This window comes from Ranitomeya imitator, chromosome 5, assembly GCF_032444005.1.
Source record: "Ranitomeya imitator isolate aRanImi1 chromosome 5, aRanImi1.pri, whole genome shotgun sequence".
Lineage (NCBI taxonomy): Eukaryota > Metazoa > Chordata > Amphibia > Anura > Dendrobatidae > Ranitomeya > Ranitomeya imitator.
This window is the reverse complement of record NC_091286.1, coordinates 562,616,395-562,630,390: the sequence shown is the minus strand read 5'-3', so window position 1 is coordinate 562,630,390 and position 13,996 is coordinate 562,616,395. Positions and strand designations below refer to the sequence as shown.

General features: G+C 46.8%; 1 protein-coding gene across 3 annotated transcripts in view; it reads right to left on the bottom strand.

Annotated features, from left to right (window-relative positions):
- WDR33 (WD repeat domain 33) overlaps window positions 1–13,996 on the bottom strand; it is a 160,580-nt gene that overhangs the window by 109,755 nt on the left and 36,829 nt on the right. For all 3 annotated transcript variants that reach the window (XM_069727691.1, XM_069727690.1, XM_069727692.1), the window contains exons 2-5: window positions 8,449–8,678; window positions 7,972–8,040; window positions 7,692–7,796; window positions 7,489–7,584 (exon numbers count right to left, since the gene is read on the bottom strand). In XM_069727691.1, coding sequence (XP_069583792.1) covers window positions 7,489–7,584; window positions 7,692–7,796; window positions 7,972–8,040; window positions 8,449–8,652 — 474 coding nt within the window. In that variant the 5' untranslated portion in view covers window positions 8,653–8,678. The remainder of the gene's footprint in view (window positions 1–7,488; window positions 7,585–7,691; window positions 7,797–7,971; window positions 8,041–8,448; window positions 8,679–13,996) is intronic.

The following is a 13,996-nucleotide window of genomic DNA, read 5'->3' as shown; positions in this document are numbered from 1 at the left end:
TGGGCCTTGGACCGAGGAAGCAAGACCAGACCCCTCGAAGTGTCCAGGATCATTCCCAGAAAGGAGATCCGACGGGCCGGAACGGGAGCGGATTTGTCCCAGTTGATCAACCAACCTAGGCGCGAAAGAGAATCCAGGGTAATGTGGACGCTTGACTCGCAGGCTTGAAAAGACGGGCCCTTTATGAGGAGATCGTCTAAGTAAGGTAACACGACGACTCCTCGAGAATGAAGGATGGCCATGACAGCCGCCATGACCTTGGTAAATACCCTGGGCGCCGTGGCGAGACCGAAGGGTAAGGCCGTGAACTGGAAGTGGTCCTCCCGAATGGCAAAGCGGAGGAACCTCTGATGAGACGGAAAAATCGGAATGTGAAGATAGGCATCCTTGATGTCTATCGAGGCCAGAAATTCCCCTCTTTCCATCGAAGAGATGACCGATCTGAGCGATTCCATCCTGAAATGCCGGACTCTTACGCACTTGTTCAGGAGCTTCAGATCCAAAATGGGCCGCACTTTTCCGTCCTTCTTTGGCAAGACGAAGAGGTTTGAGTAGAAACCTTTGAACCTCTCGTGTTCCGGGACCGGGACAATGACCCCGCTCTGGCGGAGGGAGTGGATGGCGCAAAGAAGGGCGTGAGCCTGAGCTGCCGAGCTGGGAAAACGAGAGGGGAAAAACCGAGTTGGAGGAGGAGAGGAGAACTCTATCTTGTAGCCTGACGATACCAGATCCCTGACCCATTCGTCGTGCACGACGGAGAGCCAGGCTTGCTGAAAAAGGAGCAGGCGTCCGCCTACTCTGATGGTATCGACTGGCGCCGTTCCCGAGTCATTGAGACGGGAATCTGGGAGGTCTGGACCCTCGGGATCTGGGTTGTCTCGGTTTCCCGCGCCAGGAAGGAATAGGCCTGAAGGAGGGACGAGCATCTCTGTCAGTGCGAGCGGAACGGTCCGATCTGGGAAGACCGGTAGGATTGGACCAGGCTGGGCTGGTACGAAAGGGCCGAAAGCGAAAGTAAGGCTGGCGCTGGAAGGCCGCCTTGGGCCTCTGTTGGGGAAGGAACTTGCTCTTTCCCCCTGTGGCGTCGGAAATAAGCTGGTCAAGCTTTTCGCCGAAAAGACGCCCGCTTTGAAAAGGGAGGGAGATCAGAGATTTCTTAGAGGAGGAATCTGCGCGCCACTCCCTGAGCCAAAGAGCCCTTCTGATAGCGACGGCGTTGGAAGCCGCGGATGCTGCGCAATTCGCCGCGTCGAGGGAAGCGAACATCACATAATCGCTAGCCATGGCTAACTGCTTGGCTAGGTCTGCCATATCAGACGGGAGGTCCTGTTCGTTAATGGATTTCGCTAGAGCATCCGCCCAGGAGACCATAGCCTTGGACACCCAAGCCGCTGCGAAGGAGGGGGACAGGGAAGAGCCAGAGGCTTCATACACCGAACGAGCTAGCGAGTCTATCTGGCGTTCGGTGGGGCTCTTAATTGACGCGCCCTCCGGAACTGAAAGAAGCGTTTTAGAAGCTAGGCGTGAGACCGGCGGATCTACTAAAGGAGGATCCGTCCAGTCTTTCACGAGATCCGCTGAGAAGGGGTACTTAGATAGCAGATCCTTCTTACCCGTGAACCGCTTATCTGGATGCTCCCTGTGACGCCTGACTATATCCAGAAAGAATGGATGAGAGGCAAAGGATTTGTGGGAACGTTTGGATCTGGTAAAAGAGACCGCGTGTTCCGGAGCGGAATTAGCGTCATCCTCCACCTTAAGAGCGTGATTGACTGCTACAATGAGGGAGTCGACCGTAGCTCTGAACTCCGGAGCCTCCGGGTCCAATGATACCTCGGACTCATGTTCAGAGTCGGGAACGCTGTGAGCCCCCAAAGAGGGTGAGCGAGAGGGGGAGCTGTCAGATTCTGAGCGGCGAGGAGAGCGTTCAGGAGAGGAAGGGCGGATCCGCTTTCGGGATGACCGAGCCTCTTTATGGAGAGAGCGGCCCCTGCTAACCGACGATTCCCCTGCTATGGAGGGATCTCTTAACGCCTGTAACGGGTTACCTCGTTCCCCGGGAGGATTTTGAATGGATTTGATGGCGTTGGCTAAAAAATCCACGGATTGAGAGAGAGAAGCGACCCACGGGGGGGGACTAGGTACGCCAGAGTCGGTGGCGGTGGAGGGCTCCTGGGCACATGGAGCATCGCAGGCAGAACAGAGGGGGGAACTTTGAGGCCTAGGAAGAGGGCCCTGACAGGTGGTACACGCAGAAAAAAAGGTCGTATGCACCTTAGAGGATTTTTTAGATCTAGTCTGCGACATGACTCTAATGCACAAGAAGCCACAGGGGCTATAATCTGGCCTGGGAAGCAGAGGGCGGTGCTGCAGAGGAGAAGCTGACGATGTCTCCTTACCCCGGTCCTGTGTCCCGCTGTCCTGGGGAGCCGAGCTGTGAATCCAGAGATAGGGAACTAGCTGCACGTGGGCGCTGTGCCTCCGGGATGCGGCAGAGCTGGAGCTGCGGCGTGTATGTGAGGACCAAGATGGCCGCCGAGATCAGGGGAGAGATCTCGGCGGCTGCGAGAAGCGCCAGGGACCGGGGGCGGCGCCGCCGATGACGCGCAGGAGTGGGCGGAGCCTATCGGCAGCGACCAGCAGCCAGGCCGAAGCCGGGGACTAAATTTGCGGCCCCGGCCCGGCGCGCGGCCGCAAAGGGCCGACGTCTCGGCCCACCATCTGCGCTGCAGCCCGCCAATGTGCCAAGTTGAGGAGGAGCCCTCCGGACCGCTGTGACCCCCCCATCCCCCACGGAACACTTACCCCTATGGAGGTGAGAGGAACCTTAGGATGGCTGGGACGGTGCAGGGATTGGGAAGCCTCAATCCACCAGCCCCTGAGAGAGAGGGGTGGAGAGGAACCGTCCACCACCTGAGTCACACAGAACATTGGTGATGCAGTGTGGTCTGCACGGACGCCACGGGGATAGGGCCACTGTACAGCCGAGGGTAGAACCTGGTGGACAGGGCATATGTCCGGCAATAAAAAGGCCTGGCTGCAGAGGAGGATACTGGAGGAAAACACCAGTGCTCGTCTGTATAAAAAAAAAAAAAAAAAAAAAGGGGGAGATCGGGGCCCTTTTAGGGGAGAAACCGTCGCCCAAAAAATGTCAGCTCAGGCAGTGGCTCCCACGTCGCAGGAGAGGATACGGAGAGGTAAAACTCCCGTGCTCGCCTGTTGTTGGTTCGGGGGAGATCGGACCTTGAAAGGACCCGTCGCCCCCTTCGTCAGGAATAGATTAAAAAGAAAAAATTCGAGAAATTAAAAATCAGTGTGCCTCCTACGGACACTAAGCTTAAACTGGGTGTCTGGAAGCCAGTACGAGGGTGTATACTGCAGGGGAGGAGCTAACCTTTTTTTGTCTCAGCTTAGTGTCAGCCTCCTAGTGACAGCAGCATAACCCATGGTCCTGTGTCCCCCAATGAGGCGAAGGAGAAATGCAGACTTTGATGGAATGGTCTGCGGGCGTCACGTTGCATTTGCAGAGCCCATGATGTGCCTAAACAGTAGAAACCCCCCTCAAGTGACCCCATTTTGGAAACTAGACCCCCCAAGGAACTTATCTTGATATGTGGTGAGCACTTTGAACCCCCAGGTGCTTCACAGAAGTTTATAACGCAGAGCCATGAAAATAAAAAAAATATTTTTCTTTCCTCAAAAATGATGTTTTAGCAAGCAATTTTTTATTTTCGCAAGGGTAACAGGAGAAATTGGACCCCCAATAGTCGTTGCCCAGTTTGTCCTGAGTATGCTGGTACCCCATATGTGGGGGTAAACCGCTGTTTGGGTGCACATCAGGTCTCGGAAGGGAGAGAGCACCATTTGACTTTTTGAACGCAAGATTGGCTGGAATCAATGGTGGCAACATGTTGCGTTTAGAGACCCCTGATGTGCCTAAACAGTGGAAACACCTTAATTCTAACTCCAACACTAACCCCAACACACCCCTAACCCTAATCCCAACCCTAATCCTAACCCTAATCCCAACCCTAACCCCAACACACCCCTAACCCTAACCACAAGCCTAATCTTAACACTATTTCCAATCCTAGCCCTAATTCCAACCCTAGCCCTAAGTCTATGTGCCAACGTTGCGGATTCATGTGAGATTTTTCCGCACCATTTTTTTAAAAATCCGCAGGTAATAGGCACTGCGTTTTACCTGCGGATTTACCGCGGATTTCCAGTGTTTTTTGTGCGGATTTCACCTGCGGATTCTTATTGAGGAACAGGTGTATAACGCTGCAGAATCCGCACAAAGAATTGACATGCTGCAGAAAATACAACGCAGCGTTTCCGCGCGGTATTTTCCACACCATGGGCACAGCGGATTTGGTTTTCCATAGGTTTACATGGTACAGTAAACCTGATGGAACACTGCTACGAATCCGCAGTGGCCAATCCCATGCGGATCCGCAGCCGAATCCACACCGTGTGCACATAGCCCAAGTCTAACCCTAGTTCTAACCCTAGCCCTAGTGGGAAAAAAAATATATATTTTCTTTATTTTATTATTGTCCCTACCTATGGGGGTGATAAAGGGGGGGGGGTTCATTCACTATATTTTTTATTTTGATCACTCTGATAAAACCTGATCACAGTGATCAAAATGTACCTGGAACGAATCTGCCGGCCGGCAGATTCGGCGGGCGCCTGCGTATGCGCCTGGCATTTTGGAAGATGGCGGCGCCCATGGAGAAGACGGACGGACACCGGGAGGCTCGGTGAGTATGAAGGGGAGGGGGGGGTGGTTGTGGAGATCGGAGCACGGGGGGGGGGGGTTCGGAGCACAGGGGGAGCAGACAGGAGGACGTGGAGCGGACAGGACAGAGAGGAGCGGAGCAGTATACAGGACAGAACGGAGGACTGGGGAGGAGATCGGTGGCAGTGGGGGGGCAGATCAGGGTTTCCAGCCATGGCTGATGATACTGCAGCATCGGCCATGGCTGGATTGTAATATTTCACCAGTTTTCATAGGTGAAATATTACAAATCGCTCTGATTGGCTGTTTCACTATAGACAGCCAATCGGAGCGATCGTAGCTACGGGGGGGGGGGGGGGGGGTGAAGCCACCCCCCTGCGCTGAAGTACCACTCCCCCTGCGCTGAAGTACCACTCCCCCTGTCCCTGCAGATCGGGTGAAATTGGAGTTAACCCTTTCACCCGATCTGCAGGGACGCAATCCCTCCATGACGCATATGCTGGGTCACAGGTCGGATTGGCACCGACTTTCATGATGCAGCGTATGCGTCATAGGTCGGGAAGGGGTTAAACTGAACAATATTATACAGGGCTGGCTAGACAGGGAATTTAGTTACACGTATGTGAATGCTGCTGGGTTGGAGAGCATGGGAGGACCGGACAGGCTCCCTTTAAATGTTATGGACATTTGACCTAGAAAGAAAAATATTTACATAGTGAGAGGAGTCATTAAAGGGAACCTGTCACTTGAAAAAAAATGCTATTAACTAGCAGATATGGGGTTAATCTGCCAGTTAATAGCGTTGTAAACCTGCCCAGCGTCAACAATTAGAACCCACTGCCAGGAAGAAATTATAACCCTCCCCCTCCCCCACTAGACAGCCTGAATACATGAGGGGATTCCCTAACAAACAGGCAACCTCTGCATGTGTTCAGGTTGTCTAACAGCCGCAAACCATGCAGCTGCGGGGACACAAACAATCTACGAGCACGCCCAAGATACTCTGAGAAAACCCGAGCATGCTCGGAAAACTCGAGTAACGAGCACCCTCGATCATCACTAGTAATTACATTATAAACGGATTTTGTAGTCAAGCCAGTGAGCTGTCAAACAGAAGTAGGATGCACTAGGCGGGGAATAAAGACAGGGAGGAAGAGGCTTGGCAAGTGCTCAGATCACGTCTAGAACCTCATTTGCATATGCATTAAAAAAAAAAGAAGATTTTTTTCAGTTATCAAGAGGCAATTTTTTTTTTTTTTTTTAAATACTAAAGAGGCGTGTGTGGTGTGTTCCTGAGCCTGCAATGTGTGTCTAAGGGGTTAATAAATATTTCTAAAGTATTATAACTTTGCATTTAGAAAGCGATTAAAAAAAGTTGTAGAAAGTGTTTTATAGAGGATCAGTCTCAATTTTTTGACCTTTTGAACTGAAAGTGAAATTACTGGTGCCCAATGTTAAAATTTTTAGCATTCAACTTTGCATTTCATTGCTTTCAGCTCTGTGGACATGCACGGTCATCCCACTATGATGTCCACAGAGCTGGAAAATACAATGCATGTTGAATCATGAAAAATATGACCCAGAAGGAACCAGAAATTTTGGTGTTCTGTATCTCCACAACAAAGTAGCACTTATAAAAAAAAATGGGGATGGTTTATCTACATTTCAGCCATGTGCAGGAAAGTACAGTTTAAGGGAAGCATCTTAAAGCCTTTTTTCTGAAACTGTTTAATTTCTCAAAATATTTCCAAAATAAATGCAAATATAAGCAAGTTTGCAAATAGTCTCTATGAAAGACAAGGTAGCAAAGGCAGATGCAACTTTTTACTTGAGTTCTACTGAATCATTAAAAAAAAAGTAGAAGGTAAAAATAGCAACTTATTTTCAAAATCTTGGCCATGCAGATAAAACAGCTTCCAGTTTAGCCCACTATGAATTACATCTTCAATTATTAAACGACTAAAGAATATCTACATTATTAATAGCTGTGGTTTTTCTTGTTTTTTTTATGTTCCTTGGAAATCCTACGTGTTAGACACTCAACAATTTCATAATGTATACCACTAGGATAAGTCATCAATGTTTAAGGGCGATTAATCTCTTTAAAGGAAGCCTACCATGCCTAAATACATTTGGCTACAAGGTGACTGCAGACTTGTGAATCCCAGCGCACACTTAGCGCAGTGAGGATTCTCAGCACCAGGAACGCGATATGGATACTTGCGGACAGAATCAGACTAGACTGTTTCTGGGCTTGTGCAACACACTTGCATTGAGCGAACCTGAAATAGTCTAGTCTGATTCTGGCTGGGAGAATGCATATAGCATAACTGTAGTCACATGACTGCAGTTCCTGGCGCTGACAGCGAAGAATTCTCACAGCCCTCGTATGGGCGCAACCCCTTTAACGATCCCTTCATGAGTGGAATAAAGTGCAGTGACAAATATGCAAGGATATTCCATATATGCATGACCACAGGCCCAACAAAAGGTGAACTACACATTACAAGTTACACTTTACCACATCAGATAGATGTTGACGGATAATTGTATAGTATATAATAATAATATATAATTATTAACATATATTAATTATAATATAGTATAGTATATTATAATTGTAAAGCGCTGCGGAATATGTTGGCGCTATATAAATAAAAATTATTATTATCAAAACACTTTGCTTTTACAAAACAATACAGCAATGCCAATATTCAACTTTACATTTAATTAGAAAAACTAACCTGTAAAATGGTCTCAAAATTAAACGTTAGCCCATTCCATAAAGTGAATTCCCCACTTGATGCTCCAGTTACTAAACGGCGACCTTCAGGAGTCCACTAAAGAAAAAAAAAAGTGGCAATTGTTAATTTTAATAATCTGTACAGAGGCTTAAGAGAACATCAAACATTTGAAACAAGTCAAAAATATAAAGCTAAATACATACCCGTACAACAAACACCGGGCACTTCACTTTATTAGTAGATGTGCGCACAAACTTCGTAGTCACAGCATTGAGGGGATTGTTCATCATCCCAATGGGAGGCACTAACTGTAACATTAAACATGGAAATTAATTCTGACAACTCAAATGACGTACATTTTACACAAATGTAATGGCTAAAATGATCAAAGGTGATATATATATATATATATATATATATATAAACACTTGCAGGTCAAAAGTTAGACTACATAGTGTATAGTTGGCAGTGAGGTGAGCTTACATCATTGTAGTATCCGGCATCAGGCTGGATGGCTCTCATGTCTCGTTGATCTCTCTGCCACACTCGGTTCTGACAAGATATGAAGCAAACACACTGTCAAGCAGCAGCTCTAGAAAAAGCAACCAAATGCAGAAGGTCTGCAAAAATAGATCACCCGACTGACTATATCTACAGGCTGTAAGGTAACAGGCTGCAGCAGGGTCCTTCCCTCTGGGCAGCTCCCCTGTTTATGGCACCCATCTGGCTAAGTTTGATTGACACTCTTCTGTCTATATGAATGCAGTGGAAGACCTGACAATCAAGCAGTGTTTGGCAGCCACATTTCTCCCCAGGCCCAGCAATTTTAAAACCATGTTGTCTCAAACAATTATATACAAGAAATGAACTTTATATAAGTCATATAAAACATTTGTATCATTTTTTTTTCTGACATTGAGATAACCACCTCAAAATCATCTAGCCCTATGCAATGCTCACCTCCAGATACTTTATGACGGAAGGATTGTAATCTATAGTCTTGCGGTTCACAGCCTTCCTCATGCGCTTGCCATCAAAGGTGAGCTGTTGCATGGCCTGCTGCTGAGCATAATCTGGCCGTTTATAGAAGAGCTGGCGGGGAGCCTGGTGCTGGAAACGCGGCATGTGGAAGAAGCGAGGTGGGGAACCAATTTCAGTAGCCATTGTGACGTCAACAGCGGACTGGGATACTAAAATATAAAATGAAGGAGACCGACATTAGAAAAAAATCTATCAGTATATCTAAACAATAATCATAATTAAACATTGACCATTGAGAAGTTTGATCTTAAAGAGAATGTTTCACCAGCTTCACGTAGATTTCAGCAATGTTATTTACTAGGCTGCTTTCTGTAGTAATGATAAAATCACAGCATTATTAGTAGGAATTCACTAGTAAACCTGCTGCCATGTAGTCTTCCATATTCCTAAGCTCTGTATAACCCCGCCCCCAGCACTGATTGGCAGCTTTGTGTCTATGCACAGTGTACACAAAGCTGTGTCCTAAAAACAACAAAAATAAATCTATGACTGCTACAAGCATGGTGTAGATTTGAACACATTATGTCATTTTTGTCTTTAGAAATGAAAAAGGCTCATTTTTTTCTGACAAAACCCGGTCACATATTAATGAATATTCAAAAGTTTCGAGAGGAGAATTGAAAATTTATAGTGCAAATATGGTGTGCACCATAATTATTATGCATTTTTATAGCACCATTTATTCCATCTTCTCTACACCAAAATATTGGCAGAAATCAATAAGTAAAAAAGGTGAACTTATCTGTTCAGCCACACCAAAAGTGCACCAAGCACCTGTGCTTGGTTTGAACAGTCATTTGTAGCCACATAGTCCTTTTAACACTTCCATTAGCAGAAAATTTGTTGCCCAGGATGTTTATTGAGAAACTCACAAGGGGTTCAAAGCCTATACATTTGCCGCCGTACTGTTAATAAAAACTAAATGTTCAATAGGACTGAGCTCCTTTGAGAAAACCTGTTACCAAAGAGCCAAAGCAACCGGAGTGTCTCCTGGAGACAACCTCGCACAACATAACAGGCAGCTTCAGCTCTGGTAAAAGTTAATTCCAAGGCCGAATTTTGGTGTGTGTTTATTACGGTCTGAACATGAACTGCGAAGCAAGAATCGGCCAAGAGTCTCCCGACCAGAACTCAAGAGCTTCACATATGCTCATGATACGGTCAACCTCTGGCCAGAAGAAATGAGTACAGTCCTTGCTCAGACCGCTATAAAAGTGCATCTGAATTTATCCTCAAGAACAGAGTATAAAGGGCAAATCCGTCATCAGCATTTACTCATCACGTCCATCCACTTTTCAGTCCCCCAACTCTCTGCCTCGGGGTAATCCTTGATACTCCTCTCTCGTTCAAACCACATATTCGAGCCCTTTCCACTTCCTGCAGGTCTACTTCAACTCAAAAATATTTCCCAGATCCGTACATTCCTAAACCAAGAATCTGCAAAAATTCTAGTCCATGCCCTCATCATCTCCCGCCTTGACTACTGCAACCTCCTGCTCTATGGCCACCCCTCTAACACCCCTCCACTCTATTCTAAACTCTGCTGCCCGACTAATCCAGCTGTCCCCCCAACTATTCCCCAGCCTCTCCCCTCTGTCAATCTCTGCACTGGCTCCCCATTACCCAAAGACTCCAGTTCAAAACCCTAACCAGGTCATACAAAGCTATCCACAACCTGTCTCCTCCATATATCTGTGACCTCATCTCCCGGTACTTTCCTGCACGCAACCTCCGATCCTTACAAGATCTCCTTCTCTACTCCCCACTTACTGTATCTCCTCTTCCCACAATCGCATACAAGATTTCTCCCGTGCATCCCCCCTACTCTGGAACTCTGTACCACAACATATCAGACTCTCACCTACCATCGAAATCTTCAAAAAGAGCCTGAAGACCTACCTCTTCCGACAAGCCTATAACCTGCAGTAACCACCAAACTGCTGCATGATCAGCTCTACCCTCGCCTATTGTATCCTCACCCATCCCTTGTAGACTGTGAGCCCTCATAGGCAGGGTCCTCTCTCCTCCTGTACCAGTCGTGACTTGTATTGATTAAGATTATGGTACCTGTTTTTATTATGTATACCCTTCCTCACATGTAATGAGCCATGGAATAAATGGCGCTATAATAAATAATAATTAACAATAGCTTGTGGAATCACTATAAATTATGTGTCAGTAAGCACAGGACATGTTCACACCAATTTTGTGCCTCGCAATTGCAGAATTCAATGTTTAGAGCTTAGAATTGGCCTGAGTGATATAAAAAAAAAAAAAAAAATGACATTCATTGAAAAGATATGGATAGAATTTTTTTTCCCAACCGTGCATCCACACAGCCTATGCATCGTGTGCATTGAGCCCAATACTAACTGAAAGATTAGGCTGCGTCCATAGCCCTCATCATGCACTCAGGCTTCTCTTCTAGCATGCACGTTTTGGAGTCATACACGCCTTAAGTTTTGACACAAAAAAACTGTCCGTGAAAAAAAAACAAAAAAAAACGAATGAGTATGTGTTTTATCAGTGAAAAGCCATGGACAGAACATTTACATGCTATATGGACATCTGAATGAGGCCTTATCAATATGTACAAACATTCTCCGTCTCCAATAAACCAAACAAGAATTTATATAGCCGAAGTGTAAAAACCATAAGTGGTTTCTCCAAACTCAATACAAAATGACACTTACTGACTACTGCAGGTTCAGAAGGATAGAGATACAGCGACCACAATGGAAAACGCGAAAAAAAAAATTGGAGCACGCTCGGTTTAAAAAAAAATGGAATCTGACACCGGATTCCGTCAGTTGACAAATCTGGCGCCATAGGCTTCCATTCTAGCAAAAGCCGTCCCCGTCGCTGTCCGTTTTTTCGACGGACACAAAAACATTCCTCTGTGCGTTTTCTCTGGCCGCCGGACCAACAATTTTCGACTGATGTAACGTGAGGCCATTCGTCGCAAATACAAGTCTATGAGAACAAAACGGATCAGGCGGCAACTTTTGCCGAATCAGTTTTTTTTCAAAATTTGCCAGATTGTGCCTGACGGCAAAAAACTGATGTGTGAAATGGGCCTCAGTCATGTGGGGTCCATTGGACCTCAAGTGATTTTGTTTTCATCATGTTTCCACAAGTTGGGAAGCAGGGGCGGGCAATCCATTTTATCAGGAGAACGCCCAGCCCCTCCACTATGTAGTTTCTTAATCCGTACAGCAGGCGAGGTTGGGCAATACATCCCAACCTGACAGCAGATACATGACACCCGATCCACGAGCAGCATGTGTCAAGACACGGACTGTATGATCTCATTGAAGTATGCTCGACTCAAGTGCTGCCGCGTTTCAGGTAAGCTATAAAAGTCGCCGGGGACAAAGTTGTGCTGGAGACTACACAGGCGGATCCCCGGTGGCTTCTCCACACCTGCTGAACTAGAGTGACAGGTCTCTTCCCATACGAGCGCTTACTGTCTGCATATAAGGGGGTTGTGCATTATATGGAGACTAGATGGTGGCCCGATTCTAAAGCATCGGGTATTCTAGAATATGAATGACCATGTAGTATATTACCCAGCCACGTAGTATATAGCACAGCCCACGTAGTATATAGCACAGCCCACGTAGTATATTGCACAGCCCACGTAGTATATAGCACAGCCCACGTAGTATATAGCACAGCCCACGTAGTATATAGCACAGTCCACGTAGTATATAGCACAGCCCACGTAGTATATAGCACAGCCCACGTAGTATATAGCACAGCCCACGTAGTATATAGCACAGCCCACGTAGTATATAGCACAGCCCACGTAGTATATAGCACAGCCCACGTAGTATATAGCACAGCCCACGTAGTATATAGCACAGCCCACGTAGTATATAGCACAGCCCACGTAGTATATAGCACAGCCCACGTAGTATATAGCACAGCCCACGTAGTATATAGCACAGCCCACGTAGTATATAGCAGAGCCACGTAGTATATAGCAGAGCCACGTAGTATATTGCCCAGCCACGTAGTATAATGCCCTGCGACGGAGTATATTGTCCAGCGACGGAGTATATTGTCCAGCCACATAGTATATTGCCCAGTCACGTAGTATATTGGCCAGCACAGAGCCACGTAGTATAGAGACTTAAAAAAATAAAAAATAAACATATATTCACCTTCCGAAGGCCCGTTGAAGTCCTGCTATACTTACCATCCGCCGCCTTTCCAGCTCCTCGCCACGCTCCCGGGACCGCTCCATTGCAAGCGGCAGCTTCCGGTCCCAGGGCTGGTGTGAGCAGGACCTGTGATGACGTTGCGGTCACATGACCGTGACGTCACGGCAGGTCCTTGTCGCACACCAGCCCTGGGACGGGACCGGAAGCTGCCGCTTGCAATGGAGCGGTCCTGGGAGCGTGGCGAGGAGCGAGAAAGGCGGCGGATGGTGAGTATTTCAAGATTTTTGTTTTTTTATTATTATTTTTAACATGACATATTTTTACTATTGATGCTGCATAGGCAGCATCAATAGTAAATAGTTGGGGACACACAGGGTTAATTGCAGTGGTAACAGAGTGCGTTACACCGCGGGCCGTTACCGCTGCCATTAACCTGTGTGAGCGGTGAGCGGAGGGGATTACGGAGCGGGCGCCGGGCAGTGAGTGCAGGGGACTAGGGGAGGGACTAATCGGACTGTGCCCGTCGCTGATTAGTCGCGGCAGCCATGACAGGCAGCTGCTGAGACCAATCAGCGAACGAATAACCGTGACAGAAGGACAGACAGACAGATGGAAGTACCCCTTAGACAATTATGTATATAGATTAGCTTGAATGTGATCGGAGAAGCACTGTAGTGACTCCTAAAGACAACACTATATTATGGGAAGTGTTGGGAAGGAAGTTCTGCCAGTAAAGTTTTGGAAACGCAGTTAATACTCTTTAAGGTAAGTTCACACTGGGCGTTTTTTATGCATTTTTTTCTGCAGCAAAACCTTTCTTGGCACTTTTGTTTGCATTTTTGGTGCTAACTTATGTCTGTTAGTGCATGCTAATAAAGTTGAGTGCCCCTGGAGGGAAAAAAAATGCTTCCTGTAGAACTGTACCTCTATATCCTTTGAAAAGCTGGTAATTCATATGCCGCAGTAAAATCACACAGACAGAACATAAAAGATAGAACACATACAGTAGATATATAGATGCCAGTGACACACACACATATACTGTATATACACCGTATATACTCGAGTATAAGCCGACCCAAGAATAAGCCGACCCCCCTAATTTTGCCACAAAAAACTGGGAAAACTTAATGACTCGATTATAAGCCTAGGGTGGAAAATGCAGCAGCTACTGGTAAATTTCAAAAATAAAAATAGATACCAATAAAAGTAAAATTTTTAATTGAGACATCAGTAGGTTTAGGCTACGTTCACACTAGCGTTGTGCGCCGCTGCGTCGTTTTTTGCCGAAAATCGGATGC